Source organism: Hippopotamus amphibius, chromosome 3 (assembly GCF_030028045.1).
Source record: "Hippopotamus amphibius kiboko isolate mHipAmp2 chromosome 3, mHipAmp2.hap2, whole genome shotgun sequence".
In the NCBI taxonomy this organism is placed as follows: Eukaryota; Metazoa; Chordata; class Mammalia; order Artiodactyla; family Hippopotamidae; genus Hippopotamus; species Hippopotamus amphibius.
The window spans coordinates 83639566-83664330 of NC_080188.1; the positions used below are offsets into that span (position 1 = coordinate 83639566).

General features: G+C 38.4%; 1 protein-coding gene across 6 annotated transcripts in view; it reads left to right on the forward strand.

Moving 5' to 3' along the window:
* Window positions 1-24152, forward strand: part of TRIM2 (tripartite motif containing 2) — a 119320-nt gene extending 95168 nt beyond the window's left edge. For all 6 annotated transcript variants that reach the window (XM_057725908.1, XM_057725909.1, XM_057725906.1 and 3 more), the window contains 6 exons: window positions 3627-3730; window positions 3980-4147; window positions 12633-12801; window positions 13871-13941; window positions 18441-18581; window positions 19684-24152. In XM_057725908.1, the coding sequence (XP_057581891.1) occupies window positions 3627-3730; window positions 3980-4147; window positions 12633-12801; window positions 13871-13941; window positions 18441-18581; window positions 19684-19836 (806 nt within the window). In that variant the 3' untranslated portion in view covers window positions 19837-24152. The remainder of the gene's footprint in view (window positions 1-3626; window positions 3731-3979; window positions 4148-12632; window positions 12802-13870; window positions 13942-18440; window positions 18582-19683) is intronic.
* Window positions 24153-24765: the final 613 nt, after the last annotated feature.

Sequence of the window (24765 nt, forward strand, 5' to 3'; positions counted from 1 at the left end):
CCAACCCAGCTATTTGGAAACTGAGCTCTGTGGTCAAAAGAGAAATATTTTTTAAAACAAGTATAAAAGTTTAATTGCAGTGGCTGTTCCATCTAGATCTTTTTAAAATGTATAAGCAGTCTGGGACGAACAGAGGTGCCTCCAGCCCTGTGATTGTATTTACACGTGGTGCAGCAGAGCTCAAGCTCCAGTCAACTCAAGACCAAGGGTAATAGCTGGGCCAACACATCGGCCTGGAGCTTGGTGGGGGTTGGGGAACCTCCTCCCCACCCCCAGCAATGTGGTCCTCTGCAGTGTAGATTGGTTCTTCTCATGACCTATTGGCAGGTACTGAGCATCTCACATTGATTTCAAACTGGGCAGAGTCTTCTCTCTCCTTGTTCCAAATGGTATTGATACGGAGTCTAACTAAATGTCTCCCCAGGTTTTAAAATTATACCCCCAAATACAATTCTTTCCCATTTCTACTGACACTCAAAAATGTGTGTTTATTTCTGCAGAGAAAAAAAAAAAGTGTTTTATGCTCATGTATTTTCCCTCCTTCAGCATCACCTCTATTTTTTCTGAAGGACAATTAAATCTTTTTGACTAAGGCACCCCTGAACTTCTACTAAAGCAGTCGTCTCTCCATTTTTCCCTTCATTTCAAACCTCAACGGCTGCTGCCTGCAGAGCCTTCTCTGAATAGAATAGGCTTTTTTCTTAGCAGGATGGACCAAAGGTTAACTAAAAGAGAGCAGCAGGCAGGTTTAAGGACAGCAAGCCAATGCTCATCTACTCTGTCCAGGTACTTCTAACTCTGCTCCCCGTTTTCAGTATTTCTTTCCCCTGCCTGTATGCCCTCTGAGCCATGGGTACACTTCCAATTTTGCAAAAGCAGGATCTAGAACAGCCTGAATTTTCTTTACCGTCAGTTCTTCTTCAGTCCCACTGGTAGCACTCTTTTTTTTTTTATTATGTTTATTTAGTCCTCACTTCGTCATCATGCTAATCATGTCCATTTTTCTGTTTATCAACATTTTTGATAAATTAAGTTTTTATTCTTGAGAGACCCTGGCATCCACTATCCTTTAAAAAGTATTTATAAACTGAGTATTTTAGAAGACTTGTTTCTTTTCTTGGTCCTTTGGTTTTCAAGTAGGGATGTTTAGTAGGCAGGGAAATGGTGAAGCAAAATCTCTGGAGGAGGTCTGGCCAAGAGAAAGAGATGTGGGAGGCAGCAGCACCTGGGTGGTATGTAAAGTCTTTGGAGAAGACAAAACTGCCCCGGGCAGCACAGAGCATGGGAGGAGAGGGTGGCCAGGACAGAGCTCTGCAGAAAGGGAAGGGGCACTGAGGAGTCGCCAAGGTGCCTGAGGAAGGAGGAGAGGCTGGAGAAAATCTTCCTTGGAGGGCGGGCTCAGAGGTGTCCAACACAGATGAGCTGGCAAGGGGATCAAGGGACCACTGGATGAGGCAGTAAGGAAGGCCCTAGTGCTGGGGTAGCTTCAGGGAGCCAGGCTCCTGCGGGTGGGGAGAGTAGGAGTGAGGCAAAGGGAAGGTGTAGGCAAAAAATTGAGTTGATTATTTCCAAAAATTCTGCAGTAAAGTTGGAAAAAGTATCAAGTGGAAGGTTTCTTGTTTCTTTTTCTTTGTTTTAAGGGGGAACACATGAGGATATTTGTACATAAAAGGAAGGGAAATCAGGGGAGAGGAAAAATATATATAGCTATTAGCAGGAGATGGTGGGGCAGGGGGAAAAGTTGAAAGATAGGTTTGGGTGACCGTGATGTGGTCGTGGTGGCCAGGGTGCTCAGAGAAGTAAGGGGAACCAGGGGGGACTCTGAATTTTCTTGCTGGAGCAAGTGGACGAAGAGTGAAACCCCACCCCTTTCCCTGCACCCCATCAGCAGGCGCCAACACACCATTTTTAGAATGTTAGCTGATCCCATGGACTTGCGTGTTACAGGGATCCTGTGCAGATCAGATATAAAGATCATCTCTGCTGAAACATCTGAAATCAAGTAGAGCCACTTATCCTACAACATGGAAGATATTCTTTTGAAGATCTGGATCTCAGATTTTTGTTTCATGTTAGAAAGAGAGAGGTGGTAAGTCATCTTGTTAGGATCCAGGTTCTCAATAAAAGACCTACCATGTGGGTCTCGTGAGAGCCAGGTGATAAGATGGTTCACCCAGCAGTTCTGTTGTTGATTTTGTTCTGAGTTTAATTCCATCGCAGTTTCACTTCCTAAATGCAAAAAAAACCAGTTTCAGAAGGCTCTGTTCCTTAGCAGTCTAAGCACGGGCTTGATATTAGCCTCCAGCAGTCTGCCTTTTCTACTCTTTCTTGAGGCCCTGCATTCACCTCTAAAAACAAATATCAAGTTGCTATTTTGAATATAAATGAAATTATAAAACTGGGGCATAGCTCTCTCTCTACAGCTATGAAAATTTAAACCTCCTTCCCGGTCATTTCTGAGCAAAGTTCCTTCTGTTTCCATCTGTTAATATTTACATGGTCCTATTAAAATAAGTTATAAACACTTCTTTTGAAACAAAAGCAAACATCTGTTAACCATAGACACCATAGCTTTTTTTTTTTTTCTCCTGCTTCATCTCTTCCATAAGAAACTCTAGAAGGATGAGAGTACTACTTGGATTAATTGACTTTCTTTTGCCTTCCTTATTTATTTAATCTAGAAAACACAGTGAGGATATCTTCTACAGGAGAGATAAACAGCTTATGAGATAGCGAGTCTTTGAAAATAATACACAAATAATTCCAGTGTATGAAAATCAGCCTGCTAGTTTTATAACATCTATGACCTTACAGTTTGTTAAAAGTGCTAAAAGTCAAGCATCCAGGTTTCTAAGAGCTGCTGAGTAAGAGGGTGGGATTTTGGTAAAACTCCAAAATAAGACCCTCTCCTAGTAAATGTTCTCCTCAGTTGTAATATTAGCTTTTATAATTGTGTCTTTGTGGAATCTAAATATATTTTAACCATGTTAATATGCAGCTACGGTTTAATAAGAGAAGATTGGTATTTGCCCCCCAAAAATGTAATTTTGCGAAGATTTTACTGGTCTGGAAGAGAAGTTTAGTAGAATATGGATTAGGTCTGGGGGAGGAGTTCCTCTTTGTTTTATGTGTAATTTTACTTATTTATTTTTAAATTAAGTAATTTTTTTTTTGGCTGTGTTGGGTCTTCATTGCTACATGTGGGCTTTCTCTAGTTTTGGAGAGCGGAGGCTACTCTTCATTGCGGTGCTTGGGCTCCTCAGTGCAGTGGCTTCTCTTGTTGCAGAGCACAGGCTCCAGGCACACAGGCTTCAGTAGCTGCAGCGCTCGGACTTCAGTAGTTGTGGCTCGCGGGCTCTAGAGCACAGGCTCAGTAGTTGTGGCACATGGGCTTAGTTGCTCCATGGCGTGTGGGATCTTCCCAGATCAGGGATCAAACCCGTGTTTCCTGCATTGGCAGGTGGATTCTTAACCACTGTGCCACCAGGGAAGTCCCTAAGTATAATTTTAAAAACATTGCACTCTCAGGCTACCTGTGGAAGACTGAATAACTCTCTTGCTGAAACTGAGAAAAAAATCTAATTCTCTATTGTTTAATTTTCTGTGGTTTTGTAATTTATTTTTAGGTACCAAAGGAAGAAATAAAGGGGAATTTACAAATCTTCAAGGGGTTGCGGCCTCTACAAGTGGGAAGATATTAATTGCAGACAGTAACAACCAGTGTGTGCAGGTATGGCCCCTAATCGTATACCTTTAACCACTTCTGTTCATAAAATAGATAATAGCTGCATAGTTTCCTACTTAAGACTTAGGACGCAAGGAAAGAAAGGGATGCTTATGACGTGTGTATAATAGGCTTTTCTTCAAATGGAGTCCGCATGTTCTGACCGGTGGTACTTATGACAGATGTTCTTGCCTGTTTCTTTCCCACTGAATTCTGTGCTGGTTCACATTCCAATGAAGGTAATTTATTTTCCAGATATTTTCCAACGATGGGCAGTTCAAAAGTCGTTTCGGCATCCGAGGACGCTCTCCCGGGCAGCTGCAGCGGCCCACGGGGGTGGCTGTGCATCCCAGTGGGGACATAATCATCGCCGACTATGACAATAAATGGGTTAGCATCTTCTCGTCAGATGGGAAGTTTAAGGTGAGATCACCTCCACCTGGCCAGCTGAGAGAAGGAATTGGAATTCCAAGATGAAATTTGTCTTTTTCTTTGGTTCTCAGATCCAGTAAAATCCAACATGTCTTCATATGAAAAGACATCTTGACTTTGTTACTTTTCAGTTTAATGAAGTGAGAGTCACAGTGGTGCTGTCATAGATCTACTCGTGCATATCCTAAGTGTGGCTTCATTTTATAGAGCAGTTAGTTTGCTCAGTTGTTTAACACATTCTTTTTATTTTTTTTAATTTTTGGGGGGGTTAAAGCTCTCTTAGTTTTATTTCTTGATCCCTCTGCATTTCCATCATTGGGCAGCTGGGAGGTTGACTCTGACTCCTGCCATTGCCATGGTTAGGGGTGTCCTAGGAATTAGCATAGGTGTTGAACATCCATAGGTGTTTGTTTCCCCAATTTAGGATTTCTCCATATAATTACTCTATTGAAAGTATGGCAGTCCATCAGCTTATTCAGTTTTTGGCGACAACAAATAACTAAAGCCATAAAACTTAGAAGATCCTGATTTTAGCAAGAAGCCGTGAGCTTCTTCCCATAATCCTGGACTTCAGGCTAACTACTTCAGTCTTTGCCTCCCACAAAAAGTTGCTGTAACACATTCTTTTTGAATATTCTTTTCATTATAGTTTATCCCAGGGGATTGGATATAGTTCCCTGTGCTATATAGCAGGACCTCGTTGTTTATCCATTCTAAGTGTAATAGTTTGCATCTACTAACCCCAAACTCCCAGTCCATCCTTCTCCCTCCCTGTCTCCCCCTTGGCAAACACAGATCTGTTCTCTGTGGCTGTGAGTCTGTTTCAGTTCTGTAGATAGGTTCATTTGTGCCATATTTTAGATTCCACATGTAAGTGATATCGTATAGTATTTGTCTTTCTCTTCCTGACTGAATTCACTTAGAATGATAATCTCTAGTAGCATCCATGTTGCTGCAAATGGCATTATTTAGTTCTTTTTTATGGCTGAGTAATATTTTGTTGTATATATGTGCCACATCTTCTTTATCCATTCATCTGTCAATGAACATTTAGGTGTTTCCATGTCTTGACTATTGTGAACAGTGCTGCTATGAATATAGGGATGCATGTACCTTTTTGAATTATAGTTTTGTCCAGGTGTATGCCCAGGAGTGGGATTGCTGGATCATATGGCAACTCTATTTTTAATTTTTTGAGGAACCTCCATACTGCTTTCCATAGTGGCTGCACCAGTTTACATTCCCACCAACAGTGTAGGAGAGTTCTTTTTCCTCCACACCCTCTCCAGCATTTGTTATCTGTAGACTTTGTAATGATGGCCATTCTGACCAGTGTGAGGTGGTACTTCATTGTAGTTTTGATCTGCATTTTTCTAATAATTGGTGATGTTGAGCATCTTTTCGTGTGCCTACTGGCTATCTGTATGTCTTCTTCAGAGAAATGTGTATTAAGGTCTTCTGTCCATATTTCAGTTGGGTTATTTGTTTTTTTGTTGTTGAGTTGTATGAGTTGTTTGTGTATTTTGGAGATTAAGTCCTTGTCAGTCACATCATTTGCAAATATTTTCTCCCAATCCATAGGTTGTCTTGTCTTGTCTTTTTTTTTTTTCTTTTTTCTTTTCTTTTTTTTATGGTTTCCTTTGCTATACAAAGGCTTGTAAGTTTGATTAGGTCCCACTTGTTTGTTTTTATTTCTATTGCCTTGGGAGACTGACCTAAGAAAACATTGGTACGATTTATGTCAGAGAATGTTTTGCCTGTATTCTAAGAGTTTTATGTTGTCATGTCTTATGTTTAAGTCTTTAAGCCGTTTTGAGTTTATTTTTGTTCATGGTGTGAGGGAGTGTTCTAACTTCATTGATTTGCATGCAGCTGTTCAACTTTCCCAGCACCCCTTGCTGAAGAGACTGTTTTTTTCCCATTTTATATTCTTGCCTCCTTTGTTAAACATTAATTAATCAAAGGTGTGTGGGTTTATTCCAGACTCTCTATTCTGTTCCTTTGACCCATATGTCTGTTTTTGTACCAATACCACACTGTTTTGATTACTGTAGCTTTGTAATATTGTCTAAAGTCTGGGAGTTATACTTCCTGCTTTTTTTTTATCTCAGGATTGCTTTGGCAATTCTGGGTCTTTTATGGTTCCATATAAAGTTTTAGATTATTTGTTCTAGTTCTGTGAAAAATGTCATGGGTGATGTTTTTTTAATACCATCAGATTTACCTCAATTCAATGAAAAACAACTATCTTTAGAAAAGATTATTAAGAGGCAATTTATATTTCCCACATTAGCCTACAGGTTGTCATTTATGAAGTTCCTTCTACTTTCTCAGGCCTGTGATAGATGGCATGGGAGAAACATGATTGTAAAATATGGTCCCTACCTTTTAAAAATGTAGAAGCCTTTTGAGGAAGAAAAGACAAATACACAAGAGGTGACAGAAAACAATTCATGTCAGCCTTTAAGCAGTCATAAATTGTTTGGTACAATCTAGAACTATACTGTTATAGTATATATTATAGGAAATGGAAGGAAAAGAAAATGGGGGCAGGCATCATGGAGAAAATGTGAGTGTGCCACACTTGGAGGGATGCCATCATTTAATGCACTTGCTCTTACTCCCAGCATCATCTTCTGTTTCTTCAGCCCGTCAGTCACTGAAGAGTAGAGGGCCCTTTGATGACAATAAAAATCTCTCTTCTAAGATGTCAACAAAGAATATTATCATCCAGCGCATTTTCTACATTCATTCACAAGAAGATTATGAGACACTTTGTCACAGGTGTTTTAAAGGCCGTGTGCACTGTGCTGTCCATGTGTCCCCCATCTAGGCTTCTTTTCAGTTGACAACATGAACTTTAACTCAGATCAACCCATGGGAATCCCAGCTCTGTGGTTTATTAACTATCTGGCCTTTGGAAAGTTATGTGACTTCCTTGAGCCCTGATAGCTTCATATTTCAAATTTGGATTTAAAAAATCTGTCTCATAGGATTTGGGTAAGGATTACATGAGATTTTATTTCTGCATTTTATATGTGCCTTGTATGAAATAGGCATCTAAGCAGTACTCTTTTCCAGTGCCTCTAATAACCCTGTCTAAAACACAAAATCTGTTTGATGACCTGTGATTCTGGCTTCATGACCTCATACTGGCTCCTGGTGGTCATTCTCTTCTTTGTCCAAACTTACAGAGATGATGCTCTTCATAATCTATTCTGGAATCCTGAAAACACCCAAAGTTCACTCATTAGTCTCTTATTGGGGGAATTTATACTTTCCTTTTTAAAGTCATGGATCACTACAGTCACCTCATCATTTTTATTGAAAGAAGTTATTTATGAACTCTCAGGTTGGAGCTTCTGTTTTGCGTGGGGCAGCATCTTTTCAATCTAGGAGAATAAAAACCTAATTCCACCATATTGCACACAAATCTTCAATTGTCTTTGATTTTTTTGTTCCACTAGAGACTTGATGCCTCTGTATGATGGCCTTGTACACAGAAATTTCTCTTGCCTTTCTGTATCTCTAACTTCTTCCCCTTTTTTTCTGTTTTCATGGTTATATTTGTGGTAAGACATACCCAAATATGACAGCTTTAATATCAATAGAATGAACACTATTCAGTGACCTCTTGAAAATATCCTTCTAATTTGGAGACAACCCATCTGTTCCTGTTTCATATTCTAGCAAAACTATGACCTGTCTTTTTACATTTAGAAACTAACACTAACATAGTTATTGAAACAGTTTTGTATCTACTTTGTTGAAATATTTTATATTTAATATATTAAAGCAAATTGGAACAGAATTTTTATATTTAAGAGAGAAGGGTTTCCTGAATTAAACATTTTTCATTCAGTGGTTCAGTGTTCTAAACGTAATAGACTTTCTTCTTGGAAGAACTGGATTCTGATAATTGGAATACTGTTGGTAATAATTGGAATAAACATGAAAGAACACTCATGCCCCCTAGAGGACTGGGGGAATGGATATGGTATAGTTTCACCATATTCCACTTTTTTAAGTAGATATTGATCAAAACCCAAAGGGTAAAAGGATAGCAAGTGAAAACCCTTTTGTATTTTAATGGGATTTCAATCCATGTACAGATGACCATAAACAGAGAGGTACTTATTTTCTTCTTCGGTGCAATTCAGTAAAATTAAACAGGTGCTCAGTAAGACAAACTATTAACACAAATGTGGATTGTCTGTATATATTCCTAGTAGTTCTAGGGATATAATTTCTTATCTCATTTTCTTTCTTGTACTCACCAACTTCTTAGCCCTAAGTTTCATTTCTCTCTGCCTCAGTTTTTTTTCTTCCTTTCCATCTTCCCTCCTGACTTACAATCTTCCAGTCTATCTGGGAACCTTTTGTGACCCCAGAAGAGATACAGAGACCCCTCACCACCGTATTCTAAAATATCCCATCTCTTCCCTCTTCAATTTAAGGACTTATTTGTTGAGTTAAACACTTTTGTTTAACTTTTCCAAAGCCAGGGTGTAAAATATCTTTGCTTTTTATTCTGTTTAGGATGGGGGACATGTTGTCAGTAATTCTTATTTCATCTGGTAGAATCTAGTACAGCTAAACTGGGAGTGATGAAGGGAAATGGAAGGAAAAGAGGTTTTGGTTCAACATTTAAGTTTTTTCTTTTAGATGTGCACTAGTTTTCACCACATGATAGAATGGCACTAATCCCTTATTTTGTTTTTATGCTACATAATTATCATCCACTTGCTATTATATGGCTGAGTCACTGTAAGTAACAACCAGTGTTCATAATATTAGGTAGTGATAATATTCTTCTTAATAATCAGAGTTTCCTCACTTCCTTTTGATCTCTACTGACGTATCTTCCATTCAGACATGAAAGAAAGTATGTAATTTTTTTTGCAAGGTATTATGTTATAGTGTCTGATTTTGGGGCTGGATTGCAAAAACAGAATTAAATTAACCAACAGATTACTTTGCAAGAATGCCGGTGTTTCCTTCCTAAGTAAATGTATCTCTGTATTGTAAAGAGATCAAATCTGAATCTCAGTCATTTATAAACTTACGAGAATGAAAGATCCCACAAAGTCCGAACCTCCACTGTGGGAAGGTCCCCATCCCTCTCTCCATACTTTCTCTCTGCACATATATTCATGTCTCTGTGGGGAAAGAAGATAATCCTGCTGGTCAGGTATAACATCAGCTGAATAGAGTGGGAGAGAAGGAGATTGTGCTTGGCACTTTCCTTTATCCTGGGTCGTGCAGATTCCACATAGCTGCCATTTTATAGATGAGGAAACTGAGGTTCAAACTGGTGAAAGAAAGAATGAGTTTTGCTCTGAAATTTTGGTCCTGGGTAACTGGAAGAACTGCGGTGTCCTAAAAGGAATTAGGAAAGCAGGAGGTGCTAGTTTGGGGTCTCTTTTAAATCTTTTTTTGTTTTTTTGGTTTGACATTGGTTGAGTTTGAGGTGATAACCTGTCAAATAAGCCATGACTAAAGATACGGATTTGAGACTCTTACACATGGTGGTGAAAGTTGATGCCATAGCATAAGTGAGATTTTAGACGTGTGTAGAGTTGCGCTGCCCAGTGTGGTTGCCACAAGCCACATGGATACTGAGTTCTTGAGAGGGGGCTGGTCTGGACTGAGGTGTGCCATGAGTGTAAAATACACACTGGATTTCAAAGACTTGTTTAGTCCCCCCAAGAAGAATGTAGAATAGTTCATTAATAATTTTTATATTGATTACATTTTGAAATGGTAACTTTTGGGTGTATTGGGTTAAATATGTAATTAAGATGCCACGGAGCAACTAAGCCTGTACACCACAGCTGTTGAGCCTGTGCTCTAGAGCCCGTGAGCCACAGCTGTTGAGCCCATGTGCCGCAACAATTGAAGCCCACGCACCTAGGGCCGGTGCTCCACAACAAGAGAAGCCGCTGCAATGAGGAGCCTGCGCACCACAATGAAGAGTAGCCCCCTCTTGTAGCAACTAGAGAAAGCCCGTGTGCAGCAATGAAGACCCAACGCAGCCAGTAAACAAATAAATTTTTAAAAAAATATAATTAAGGGCTTCCTAGGTGATGCAGTGGTTAAGAATCTGCCTGCCAATGCAGGGGACACAGGTTCGAGCCCTGATCCAGGAAGATCCCACAGGCTGCGGAGCAACTAAGCCCACGCGCCACAGCTATTGAGCCTGTGCTTTAGAGCCCGTGAGCCACAACTATTGAGCCCATGTGCTGCAACTACTGAAGCCCACGTGCCTAGAGCCTGTGCTCCGCAACAAGAGAAGCCACAGCAATGAGGAGCCTGTGCACCACAACGAAGAGTAGCCCCCACTCACCGCAACTAAAAGAAAGCCCGTGCACAGCAAAAGAAAAAAAATATATATGTAATTAAAATGAATTTTCCCTGTTTCTTTTTTTCTTTTTTTTTGATGTGGCTACTAGCAAATTTTGTTACATGTGTAGCTTACATTATATTTCTATCAGACAGCACTAACAGAGAGAGGGAAAATAAGGGAACTAAAATAGAACCTTTAAGAATGTAAACTTTTTGGAGCTTAAATTTTTAAGTTAAAAAGATAATACATGCAGGAGCTTCCTAGGTTGTGCAGTGTTAAGAATCTGCCTGCCAATGTAGGAGACATGGGTTCGATCCCTGCTCCAGCAAGATCCCACATGCTGCGGAGCAACTAAGCCCGTGCGCCACAACTATTGAGCCCACATGCTGCAGTTACTGAAGCCCACGTGCCTAGAGCCTGTGCTCTGCAAAAGAGAAGCCACGGCAATGAGGAGCCCGCGCACCACAACAAAGAGTAGCCCCCACTCACCACAACTAAAGACAGCCCGTGCACAGCAAAAAAGGCCCAACACAGCCAATAAAATAAATAAGTAAATAAATAAATAAACTTATTAAAAGAAAAGATAATACATTTTTCAAATAAGCCTACAGAGGAGTATAAAATGAAAAGTAAGAGTTTTTCCTATCGCCACTAATATCACTTTTTAAGATACAAACACTATTTGGTTTCTTATATACAAACACTATACATTTCTCTTCCAGGAATATGTATACTTATAAACACATATTTAACACAGATGGGTTCGGACTACTCACCGTTCTGTACCTCGCTTTGTTCAATAATATATCTGAAGGTCTTTCATAAAAGCACAGAGAGATCTGCTTCGCCCTGACATTTTCCAGCCTGCTGCTGGAAAGGACTGTGGTTCTTGCCATCCCTGTCACCTCCCAGGCCCTCTTTCCCACTGTTCCCTCGCCTTAGGTGCTCCTTCTCCTTCCTTGACCTGTCTCATCAGGTTATTGTTCCACGTGGCTTCTGAGATGGCCTGTTGAATTCTCCCGAATCTACCAAATTGAACCCTTAACACCAGGCACTTTAAAAAGGGCACAGTAGACAGTGCAACGGAGATGTTGTTGAGGGTAGGTGCTGTGCTTACTTCATCTTTGTCTACCAAGCGCCATATGGTAGGTGTTTGTGGAATTAGTAAATAAATGGGTGAATGAGTAAAGTACTACTTTATAAATACTCTAGAAAATGGAGCTATAAAAGTAAAGGTGTAAGACATGTATCTTGCAACAAACAGGCATTTATATACACACAATAGTCTGCTCAGAAAAATGGGTGAGATTTTAAATGCATATGGTATATGTTTAATAGAAATCTGATGCTTTTCTCTCATTTTAAAATACCGTGAAAACTGGAACCATTTAATCATCATGATTACCCTATAGTAATGCTAGACTTTTGAAGTTAATATATTGAACAAATATTTGCTGAGTACCTGTTAGGCACCAAGAAGTTGCTAGACGCTGAGTATACAGTGCTGGGTAAAACACAAGTGATTCCCACCCATGTGGAACTTAATTCTAGTAAAGTTCAATGGCAGATGCCTGGCAGTTTTAATATTAATTACGTTATATAATGATGACAACAGCTTCTCTTTAACGACTGCTTAATATGTGCTCTGCTCTGCACAAAACACTATCTACTTTATTTTACTTAATCCCTATGCCAGAAATACCAATGGAAGTGATAGAGGTCACTTTTTGAAATTTTAAATATATAAGGAATCTGAAGCTTAAGGAAAAAAATCCGTTTATGCTATAACAAGCGTGTCCAACGCAAGTGACAGGCACGGGACAGTCTTCCTACTCCTAACCCTGTGATCTCTTGCTACACCACACTGCCTCTTTACAGGGAAGCTGTGACCCCAATTAAGGGGATTCCAGAACACTTTGGATGGCGAGTCCTTAAAAAAATGATTTCATATAAATATCAGTAACAGACCATGGACATGACAAAGACAGTTTTCCAAGACAGTCATTGTGGCACAGGTGTAGCTGTGCACCTCTGTTTAAACAGTCAAGTAAACGTTTGTTTGCTGCCACCGCCGTCTGTCTTCATGTTCTGCAGTGCTTTCAACTTCATTTCTGCACTTGTTTCCAACAGACAAAAATCGGATCAGGAAAGCTGATGGGGCCCAAGGGAGTTTCCGTGGACCGCAACGGGCACATCATCGTGGTGGATAACAAGGCGTGCTGCGTGTTTATCTTCCAACCAAATGGGAAGATAGTCACCAGGTTTGGTAGCCGAGGAAATGGGGACAGGCAGTTTGCAGGTACACTCGATGGTAATATGTAAACCCCCTTTTTTATGCCTCTTCTGCTCACATTTGCATGACGTTGGAGCATGTTGAAGACGCCTCATCCCCAGGGCTTTTGCCGGCTTTGGGAAAGATACTGGGGATGGAATCTAAGCAAAAGCATGGTTAGCTGCTGCTCAGTGACTCTGCCCGCAGTAAGTTCAACTGCAGCCGGAGTGTGGTTTTTAGTGGTGGTAGTTTACAACTCGGAAGTCTAACCTTCGGATATGAACATGAAATAAAATGTAAACTTTCATAAAATATTTTTTAAATAAAAATGTTTGAGGAACCATGGAGAACCTCCTGGTTCCACTTAGCTGTAGCTTTCTGTAAAGAGCTTCTGAATGAGAATATTTTTCACCTGTCTAGGTGATTATAAGAGAGCAGGAGTTTAGGAGGGCGGTCTCTTTTACTTCTTCTTTTGGTATGCCACTTTGCAATCACAAGCTTACTTCGTTTTTTTACATCTGCAAGAAGAGGCTGAAAACAGTTGATTAATTTTCTTTTGGAAAGGATGCTTTTGGCATTTAACGTTAATTTGCATAATCTTCCTTTATGCTTTGTCTCCAGTTCTGCCAGGTTCTGAATGTCACCCAAAATTATAAAGTGTGCGTTTCTGCTCTACTTGAAAAAAAAAAAAAAATTACCTATTGGGAATTTTTTTCCTGGTGCTGAGTTACCATGTGGCTCCTCAGTGAGAGCTGAGGACCCTAAGTGACCATCAGGGAAGCTGGCAGATGTGACTTTCAGATGGTGGTGCGGAGAATGAATTCTGATGCTTATTGTTCATTCCACTTCATGAGGGCTGCTGGAACTCTTAGCTTGATCTGGAAGAAGGCAGAGTAGACAGTCACAAGTGTAGAATGCTATTGAACCCATGTTATCTGGAGCCAGCGGTCTGGCTGAATGACCTTTCAAGGACTGAGTCTATGATTCTTTGTTCTTTCTTAAATGACTGAGTTAATATATGAAGTTTTGTAACTGCTGTGTTGTAATCATGTTAGTTCCTGTGGTCATCACATATTTTTTCCTATCTTTGTTTCAGGTCCCCATTTCGCAGCTGTAAATAGCAATAATGAGATTATTGTTACAGATTTCCATAATCATTCTGTCAAGGTACCATAAACACATCAATTCTTGTTAACGTTTAACTGCTTTTATTGAGGAATCAGTCTGGGAGAAAACGTTAACACTCACATATGCATGCAGGACCTAGGGGAGGTAACCTGAAAGAGTAGATTTTTGTTTCTCCTTACAGATGCAGGCTTTAATTTGGACGTACAGACTTTGGAGAGTCAGGAAAGTGAACAAAATAGGGTGGCAATCAGTTTCTGAATTTGAAGCTGGTGTAAATGGGGATGACTTGAAAATGATATCTGAAGAAGCGATTGCTTGAACTTAGAGAGGTAGAACTTTCTGAAGCTTAATGTTTTGTGGCTATTTGATAAATTAAAACATCACTTTTTTCCATTTTCTGCATCATAAGGCCATTTAAGCAAAATGAGGTATTAGAACTCTGCTACAGCAACAAATTTGGGGAAGGAAATAGCCCGGGTGTACATTCATATAGTGTATCTCATCCATCTTAGAATCCTTTCACACATTTGGTGTTCTTAGAAAACAACGCCCACCCACTCCCCCAAATTGTATAGTACGTCTTTCTTACTAGGTAGAGGGGAGTAGAGAGATTTGACCTTTATTATGAGCAAATCAAGAAATACTAAAGTGGTTGAAAACCAATCTCTCACTTACTGAAACGGGAAAATGTTTAAGAACATTCTATACCAAGCTTCTCCAAGTGTGATGTTTGTTCCATTGGAAAGGATGCCTGGACAGTGCACAGGCAGACATTTTTCTTTTAAGAGTGGTGTATTTATATTTAGGGTTACCTTCTGTTTACATCAAGTGATACTGGTTTGCACTTATAGAAGTGACTTAAAGTTTTCCTTGTAAGTAAATTCATTTAAATTTTTTAAAGTGAGGCATTTCAAATGTGAGGGAGGATAAGAAAACAGCATAGGTGCTAGGCCAATGACTAAAGTTTGCACGTAGAGACACTCATTGAGCAACCAAACTCTAAAAACAATTTGCCAGTTTTGATAGCTAGAATAGTTAGATGAGGGTAGGATTTCAACACCGAAAGGTACTCTCTCTTCATTGCTTCATTTCCCCAGCTCTTCCTGGAAGAAGGTATCTTTAACCTGTGTAAATGGAAAGGCCTTGAGCTTTTGAGATGGGTGCCAAGTCCCTGTGCAAAGATGAGAGCACAGTGGGCCATGGTGATGGGCGGGATGAGAGGAAAGGATGCCCACCGTTGCTTACTTGTAAGGCTGCTTGCTGCCATGTGGTCTCTGCAGGGTTGCTACCATAGTGGGAGGGCTCCATCCCCATTCCCCCACCTCCCTCAATGCCCAGTGTTGGTAAGAGGAAGAGGACAGTGGGAAGGTCTTTGGAGGAGGAGGGAAACGGAGAGCAAAGAGGTAGCAGGGCCTGGGCTTGTGACTGTCCCCCCAGGGAGCTGTAACAGTCCTGTGTGCTGAGCATAACTGTGAAAGGATAGCTTCGGCTGTTATTACACTTCCTACCCTTCACTCTATTGAGGAATCCTTCATTTAACTGTAGCACATTCAACAAGAAGAAAACCCGTATGGATCTTAGCAGTGCCAGGGTCAGCAAAGCCTGGCATAGGTGCTGCCCACGCCCACCAGAAGACAGGGACATTAATCAGCTTGCTCTTTTCTACTAAGCACAACTGCGGCCTCAGAGCCTTTCCCGTCCCCGTGCTCCAGGCAGTTCTGTGAATCAACTGGCATTGGTATGTGGGAGAATTCCTATTTACCAGCCCTGATTGACACTGTAGGAGGAAATAAAGCATATGTAAGTAACCAAAAGGCAAGGCAGAGAGCAAGAAATGATTTTTTAAGAATAGGTACATATAGGGACTTCCCTGGTGGTCCAATGGTTAAGACTCCACACTTCCACTGCAGGGGGTGAGGGTTCAATCCCTGGTCGGGGAACTAAGATCCCACATGCCAGGTGGCGTGGCCAAAAAGAAGAATAGGTACATATAAAGTTCTCCAAATATGCAGAAGAAAAGAGAAGATTTCCATAACTAAGACTGTCAGGGAAGACTTTCAAGTGGAGGTGGTATTGAGGTGAGCAGAATTTTGAAATCAGAAAAGGATTATCATCAAAGTTATAAAAGCTTGCTGTAAAAATTTTTATCTCAGCTCATATTTCTGCCTCTTAATATGCTTTCATCTGAATAATTTATAAATAAGTGACATTTTAGATGGGAAAATAGAAAACATGAGACATTTATAATTTATACAGTTTATAGTTTAGTTATTTAAACTCAATTTTCATCTTATTTAGAGGAAAAAAAATAGTTCTCCTGTTTTTTCTCTTCTCTTTGCCAGTTGTTACCATGTAGCTTTTATGGAATAGTTGGGCTTTTGTTTCCTATATAACACAGGGCAGTTAACAAGAGTTCTGGATTCAAGTCACTTCTCTGTTGGTAAATGTAAAAACCTGACCTATATAGGTCAGGGCTAACTAGTGGGCTCTTTAGTTCTTTAGCTACCTTCAGTATATACCTTTTTCTCATTGCAAAACAATTAAGACTAAATTTGCTGTTCTCCATTATTTCAAAATGGAGCAGAAGCACGTAAGCAAAACATACTGACTCAGAGGGAGAAACACAAACAAACAAAAAGATTATTTGTACAACTTATTTTTTTTAATTTTTATTTTATATCGGAGTATAGTTGATTTACAGAGTTGTGTTTTAGGTGTATAGCAAAGTGGTTCAGTTGTACATATATCTATTCTTTTTCAGATTCTTTTCCCATTTAGGTTATTACAGAATATTGAGTAGAGTTCTCTGTGCTATACAGTAGGTCCTTGTTGGTTATCTATTTTATATATAGTAGTGTGTATATGCTAATCCCAAACTCCTAATTTATCCCTCCCTCTCTGCAATTTAATGAGGGAAAGAGCAGAGGATGATCACTTGTGTCCTCACCGGCATATAAACATTCCTTTTGGTCTTTAAAACCAGAATGTTTTATTTGAAAGGAGATAAGAAAAAAGAGTCAGGAAAGATTTTAAAGACATGACATCTTAATAAAAGCTGGTTCCTGTCTCTGTCCTTTTCAAAGAACCAAGGAGGTAGCTCACTTACTTGGCAAGTATGTAATTAACTCAGGAAGTGGTTATGACTTTTTTTTTACCTTAAAATTTAGGCTTTAGAGATGGAAGTGTCTCACTTTTCCATCATAAGAAGTTAAAAGAGTGACTTCCCTGGCGGTCCAGTGGTTAAGACTCTGAGCTTCCGCTGCAGGGGGTGCAGGTTTGATCCCAGGTCAGGGAACTAAGATCCCGCATGCTGTGTGTCGCAGCCAAAAAAAACCCCAAAACAACAACAACAACAACAAAAACAGGGAAAGAAACGGAAAGAAATAGCATCATTTTAATCTTTCATGATCACAGAGATGGCAACAGGAGAATCTCTAAAAGGTCCTGAGATCATCTTCAGATTAGATCTGTGCTCAGATATAGTTGACATCTTTCGGGTCTGTATTTTAGGAATCTTACTCTCATGGGTGCCATGTATGTAACACTTTTTGATTTGTTAATGAGTTTCTGCACGTGTTGCATGATAATGGAAGCTTAAGATAATATCCTGAAGATGTTTCAAAACCGATAAGTATCACAAGAATCATCAAGATAAAATTATGCTTACTATAGTCTTATCATTAAACACATTAAAATTTTAATTCTCTCAAGATTAGTAATCTGAGTAATATGCAGTTGATAAGTATACAGTAACACTCTATTAATAAGAATAATTAACCACAACAACCCAGTGCTTGATCATATCAGATATTAGAGAATTTGAGAGTTCTTAAGAGTTCTGTTTAGTCCCCGCTTCTGTCAATCTCCCTCTCTCATGGGCTGTATTCAACGAAGCCTTAGGGTCATATAAACTATTCTAATTAAAATATTTTCTGGGAAAAGCTATTTTAAAAAGCCCTTTTCTTATTCCTCACCTGCTGCCATCACACACACACACACACACACACACACACACACTCTCGATGAATTTTCCTTATTATAAGTGTGTAGTAAAACCTACTACCCTTTCTTGTTATGTTGACTTAGTAAAATGGTGGTAGTTTCTGAGTATCTGGCCTAATAACATAACAAGCTCCTACTTCATGATTCAACTTTGAGTGATCATTCATCCTGTTAGGAGTACAATGCCTGTTCTTAAAATTAGCTATTTATTTAAACGCAGAAATGTTGTGGGAAATTACAGCTCTACTTACTCATACTACCTTATATTTGTATATATTTTATAATTTATAACAAAAGTATTTCCACAGAGTAATATAACCAGATACAAGCTAGAAAAAAGAAGTGGTTTAACAAATGCTAAATCAGATTTAGACAGTAAATTGGGGAACTACAAGTGATATGGGAGTCTAGCTTGTAGAATTCCCCCTTCTTTTTTAAGAATGTCTTAAATAACCTGCTCAGATATTTTTAAAAGCCATAATGTTTGCTTAACTATTTTAATTTAGAACAAAATAATTGAAAAATGTTTCATGCAGGTGTTTAATCAGGAAGGAGAATTCATGTTGAAGTTTGGCTCAAATGGTGAAGGAAATGGTCAGTTCAATGCTCCAACAGGTGTAGCAGTGGATTCGAATGGAAACATCATTGTAGCTGACTGGGGAAACAGCAGGATCCAGGTAGATCAAAACGCGGATTTATTTGTTTAGAGTGATTGGTGTTTGTTGCAAGTGAAGAATCATCTGTCCCCCAAACTGGAATGTTTTCCCATTTGTTCATTGGTTAGGTAAATAGGTGTAAATAATCTCAACAGAAGTACCAAACTAAGGAAGGTGGAGTAGATAAAAGTCAACATGTTACCAGAGTGAAACCCTCTAAATCGGGGATTCTTAGCATGTATCCCGCACACCCCAAAAGGGTTTGTGGCTAGAATTTAAGAGATCCACTGAACAAAAATATGACATCATTATTTTTACCAACTTCCAGCTGAAAATTATACTTTCCTTTAATTATGAATATAGGCAATAATCGCAGTACTTACAGTAATACCTGTAACTTTGTCACCAAGAGAAATGACAGAAATGTTCATATTACAAGTATAGGCATCTCAAATTAGGAAAAAGGGTATCTTGAATGGCATTTGGCATTTTGATTGGATATAAATAATAAAACTGGTTACACTCTGTTCATGTTGTGGCCCTCATCACTCCTGCCTTTTGAAACACCCTATGGGCCAACCAGAATGGTTGAAGGAAGCCAGCCTGGGCCTGGGAAGGAGGAGTGTTCCTTTTATTTCATCATAGCAGAAGCTTACAGACCAAAAAAGACCACTTTCTATCTAAATGTACGTGTGGAACCATTGACTTCATAGAACTTACTTTTTCTGAAAAGGAAAAAATAACCTCAATTTTCTCATCGCACATTGTGACTCAGGACATTCTTCTGGGGTCTAGTTGCTGATTTTTCTCTCTTATGATTGGGAATAAAAGAAGGATACAAGGCTGGAAGGGGAAAAAGTGAAAGCTTAGAGTAGAAGTAAGTCATTGATTCTTCAGGCACCATCCAGGGCCATTGCTCTCACAGGTGACCCCTGTAAGAGTACATGAGGGGAGGGAGAGCAAGGTAAGTGGAGGAGGAGTTATCTGTGATGGTGAACTAAACACACCTGGGGGGTTGCGCACATGTTTCTATATTAAAAACATTAGCATCCAGGGTTTTCTAACCCCTATTTCATGGTATTACTGTAACTTTTCCTGTTACCCTCTGGCTTTATATTTACAGGTTTTTGATGGAAGTGGATCGTTTTTGTCCTACATTAACACATCTGCTGACCCACTCTACGGCCCCCAAGGCCTGGCCCTAACTTCAGACGGCCACGTGGTGGTTGCAGACTCTGGAAACCACTGTTTCAAGGTCTATCGGTACTTACAGTAACAGTGGGGAACTGGACACCCTCTGACAAAGATCTTACACTATAAACTGGAATGGATTTCTTGACGCAGGACCAGATTATACTAGACTTTTCATGCTAGAAGGAATCGTCGGTGAACTTTCCAAGGTTATTTCTTGAATGTAACAGTTTCCTGAAAAACTAGAATATCTGATTTCCATAATCCATGTTTAGGGTTTAAAAGAAATCTCTTCTACTGAATCTATAAAAACTGCAAAGTTTTACACCTGTGAACTATGGCTTATAGGACAGGGATTTATGTCGTTAAAGTAATTTTGCAAATCAAGCAAGCATTAAACAGCAACTAGAATATTTAAAGGTATTTGTTCATCCTGTGAGTGGTAGCTTTTGCGCCGAGCTTCCAAAAACAAAACAAAACAAAAACAAAATCTGTTGTAGTTATATACTTTATTTAACCTGGGTCATAATCCCAGGGCATCTTCTAACCTCACTTTTACAGTAGGAATTACTCTTGTGACATTTTTTTGGTTATCAATAACTACATATAAATTACTTTGGGAAAAACAAAAACTGTCTTGCAAAATCCTCCCAGCTGGGATTAGCAAGCCTCTTGAGTTGAGCACTTAAAAAAAAAAATCAATGCAAATTTCCCATCTTTTCTGAGTTAGATCAAAGATCTTCGTGTGTTCTTTTCACCTCTCTCCTGCTCACCTTGTATCAAAAAACAAAGTTCATTTTCAGGGAAACCTGAAATTCCTAATACTTTGAAAAGCATATTACAATAGTAATGCTACCTTTTGGTAAACCAATGGCCCCATTAACTCCAGATTAATGCACTAGAATGTAATCAAGAAAAAGTCAGTCATGTTTTCTGTGCCACTTTTTCACGTGTCTCTCCTCTTCCACTTCATGAATGCGAAAGCTTTACCTCCTGCAAAATGTCAGCACATGTAGTAGGACACCAGTATCCTAGGACAGAGAGCCATAAATAGCCCTTTGGAGGACTGATGGTGTCAACCAAAGGCATGTGATTGATCAGTGGTTTCCCCTTAGAAAGCAAGTGTTACCAAAGTTGTGTTATCTCGAAAGCATTACAGGTAAGGGCATGTTATGGTTATTTATCATTGTCTAATAACTAGTAGAGGCATTAAAGGACTATGTATACATGATTAGGGTAAGGTAGAATGTATCATATATATATATATATATATATATATATAGCTGAATCTTTGGTATATTGAAATAGGCAGCACTCTGAAAGACAGAAGCATCTTCAGCACATTCCTTAACTGCACAGTTTAAAGCCGTCCTAGTAGAGCAAGCCCTAAAGCAGATTTAATTTTTGCCATTTTCCAGGAATGCTGGTGTCGGCTGACTTTTTGTCAGAAAATGGCCTTCTGTGCTTTCAAAAACAAAACAAAAAACAGGTCGAAAGAAAAAAAGAAGTTGAACTTGAGTTACATTTAAGTATAAATGCATTTTGAAAAATGTTGAGAATAATTTAGTCAATCTAATACTGTAAAATAAGATATGGTCTATTTCCACTGTTTAATTTTCTACTCAGTTCTACCAAACAGGATGTCGTATTTGGCATTTTCAGTAATGACTTTGGAACCTTTTTCAGTGAAAGCACCTTAGAACTGTACTATAAGGAACCGTTTGCCACATGTATAACTATATGAGTGTGATGTTTTTTGCTTATTAATTTATAATTCAGCCATTCTCTTATATAGGACCTTTATAAATTTAGAAGGGAAATCTTCCAATTATCTATCAAATTTATTATGCCCAAATCAACCTCTGAAAAAAAATTTTTTTCAGGAAGATTTACATTTAGGTTTAGTATTTTTTTAGTTAGGTAGAGTTTTCAAAATATTTGAGACTGTCAGTGATAAAGTTATATGAATCAATAACATTTTTAGAATGTTAAACTAAGACACTGTTTCCTAATGTCAGTGAAATATCTTTGAAGTTAAACATTCGTGTTTAATGAGCGCTTACTGGGTGCCAGAGGCTATTCTAGGCACTGGGGATAAAGTAATGGGTAAAACAGACAAAAATCCTGCCCCCTTGAAGCTTACACTCTAGGGAAGGAATTTCATTTTACCATTTACTAACATTCTGCATAGAAGATAAGCTAGACTCTTGATAATTCCTGGAATGTTTAAAAGGAAACTTTTTAAATTTGTTAAATGAATTTCAGTTTCTTTTCACCAGTGAAAATGCCTTCCTATGTAGATTCTGTCATGGGCCATTGATCTTAAGACTAGTTTACTTAAAGCGGGTTTTTTGCCCATTGAAATTATACTTGTGAGTTTAGGAATGAACTAGCCATCATTACCATATCAGACTGGATATCTCAATAGCAGATTGAATACAAAGCTAATTGTTTTACATGTCAGTATTGGAATGAAACTGGACCTATTTCACTATCTGTTACTATTTGATTCAGACCTGTTCCACTCTCTGTTACTAAAGCACATGCTATGGGCACTCCAGGAAACACTATATTTTCCCCAAAATATATGTAATCGTATATGTTAAAGTATAGATAACATTTCAAATTTGGACACATGTGCATTTACTGTATTTCTTGGTAAGCATATTGTAGGGGGAAAAGTGCTGCTGCTAAGATATGAATAGACAAGATTTAAATGAAATTGTGTCACATTCTATGGAAAATGGTTTCTAGTAAACTGAGAAGGATATTAAAATAAGTGACTTTTTTCTAGGCTACCATTATTGTTTGATTTCTCTTTGTCAAGTGTACAGAACCTGTCATACATTCATGATAAGTAGCACTGAAAAATTACCCATCCAAATTTCCCCTGGGCACTTATGGCAAAATGTTGCCAGTTAGAATGTAAAGGTCGGTGACAATGCATTTCCTCCCCAGTTAGAGATATTAGTAACTGTATCTCTGATACAGACCTCCCCTGCTGGACATGGGGAGGTGGGTGAAGAGTCACTTGACCACCTAGAAACACATGAATAAAAAGCCTTTATGACTATTAGCCATTTTTTAAAAAACGGTTCTTAGTATCTTGATCAAACTTTAATCTCCAGTAACTAAAGCCCCCAAGTTTCCCTCTTAATTTACTCTTTGACTGGTTTGAGTCAAATAAATACTAACAGGTCCATGCAACTAGAACACACTTGCTTCTACTACTAAATATACAGGGTATGTCCTAACAGAGTTAACTGGAATAGCAGTATGCTAGCAAGTGTCTATGCATCCTTAACACTGAAGGGTTTACATAAATGCTTTGGTAATACCTACTGAGTTAATTGGAGGAAATAGCAAATAAACATCAGGTAATCTGTGGATTACTTCAGATGGGGAACATCTTTATGTACATTTGGACTCTATAGTATCCTCCCTATTCACCAGCTTCTGAAAAAGGAGGAACATTTTTAGTTTAATTTAAAAATAAGACATTTCCAGGTAGGATAAAATTGAAGCTATTTGCTGCAAACATTGTCTAATTTTGCTTAAAATTGGAAGTCATAATACTCTTGCATTCTGTAAATGTTACAGGGTTTTAAAACTTTACAATTATTTTAATATTTTTGATAACTAGGAATCTAGCATTGCCATAAAGGAAACTAAGTGCCCATTAAAGATTTGTTTGGTATAAATAAATAATTTTTTTGTTTTGTTTTAAATGACAGTAAGCTACCAATCATGATGTTAATCTTAAAGTTTCTGAAGATGAATTGTGTGGCAGTGATTGTGTGGTCTGTTTGTGCAGAATGTATGAAAGCTATTGATATTCTAAAATAGATGAATAAATTGGCTATGTTGTTCCAATGAATGTACAGCACTTCCAGTAATTTTTGAAAGCAACACAGCCTTAAACTCAGTGTTTTTGCTTTATGACATGGGAATGTTCTGTCATCAACAGTGTATTCTTAGAAGAATTCTTTATATCATTCTCAATTCTATAGCCTTTCAATCCTATGTATGAGTATGAGGGGTTTTCGCTTCCTTTTTTTTTTTTTCTTTTTAAATTTTGTACATTCCATCTTTATAGGTCTGTTTCATACGTTTTGTGTATAGAACACTAAGTCTTGTGCTCTCTGACATTGATACTGATATATTCTCATCATTTGTTCTTTTATGAATCAAAATGCTGACTGCCTATTTAAAGAATGAACGCTGTGCATCAAAGTATTTGTATGTTCATAGCTACATATGTACCACAGTATTTTGGATGCTTTAGTCTACAATAAACCTTTAAATTAATTCTGTCTTGAAACATAGGAGAAACAAGATTCATGTGTATGTCTTTACCATGCACAAAATCTCAAATCATTATAATAAAGCTTGTTTTCTCCATTTCCAGGGTGAATGTTTATTTATTTAACCTGTTGTTCTCTTTTTTAGTGAAGGAAAATGAAAGTATGTTCTAGAACATGTGGAAGATATCAATACCTCAACCAAACTGTTTGTACTAGTGAGAAAAGGTTGAGTTTATGGGATTGTTTTCTTAATTTCTCTTTCTGATAGTTTGTTGTTGGTATATAGAAATCCAACAGGTTTTTATATATTAATTTTGTACTCTGCAAGTTTACTGAATTAATTTATTAGTTCTAGTGGTTTTTTGGTGGCATCTTGAGAATTTTCTATGTATAGTATCATGTCATCTGCAAACAGTGATGGTTTTAATTACTTCTTTCCACTTTGGATTCCTTTCTTTCCCTTTTCTCATCTGATTGTTGTGGCTAGGGCTTCCAATCCTATGTTGAATAAAAGTGATCAGCATGGGCATCCTTGTCTTGTTCCTGATCTTAGCAGAAATGTTTTCATCTTTTCACTGTTGAGTATGTTGTGTATGTTAGCTGTGGGCTTACTGTATATAGTCTTTAATATGTTGTATATTCCCTCTATACCCACTTTGTTGAGAGTTTTTATCATAAATGGATGTTGAATTTTGTCAAAAGCTTTCTGT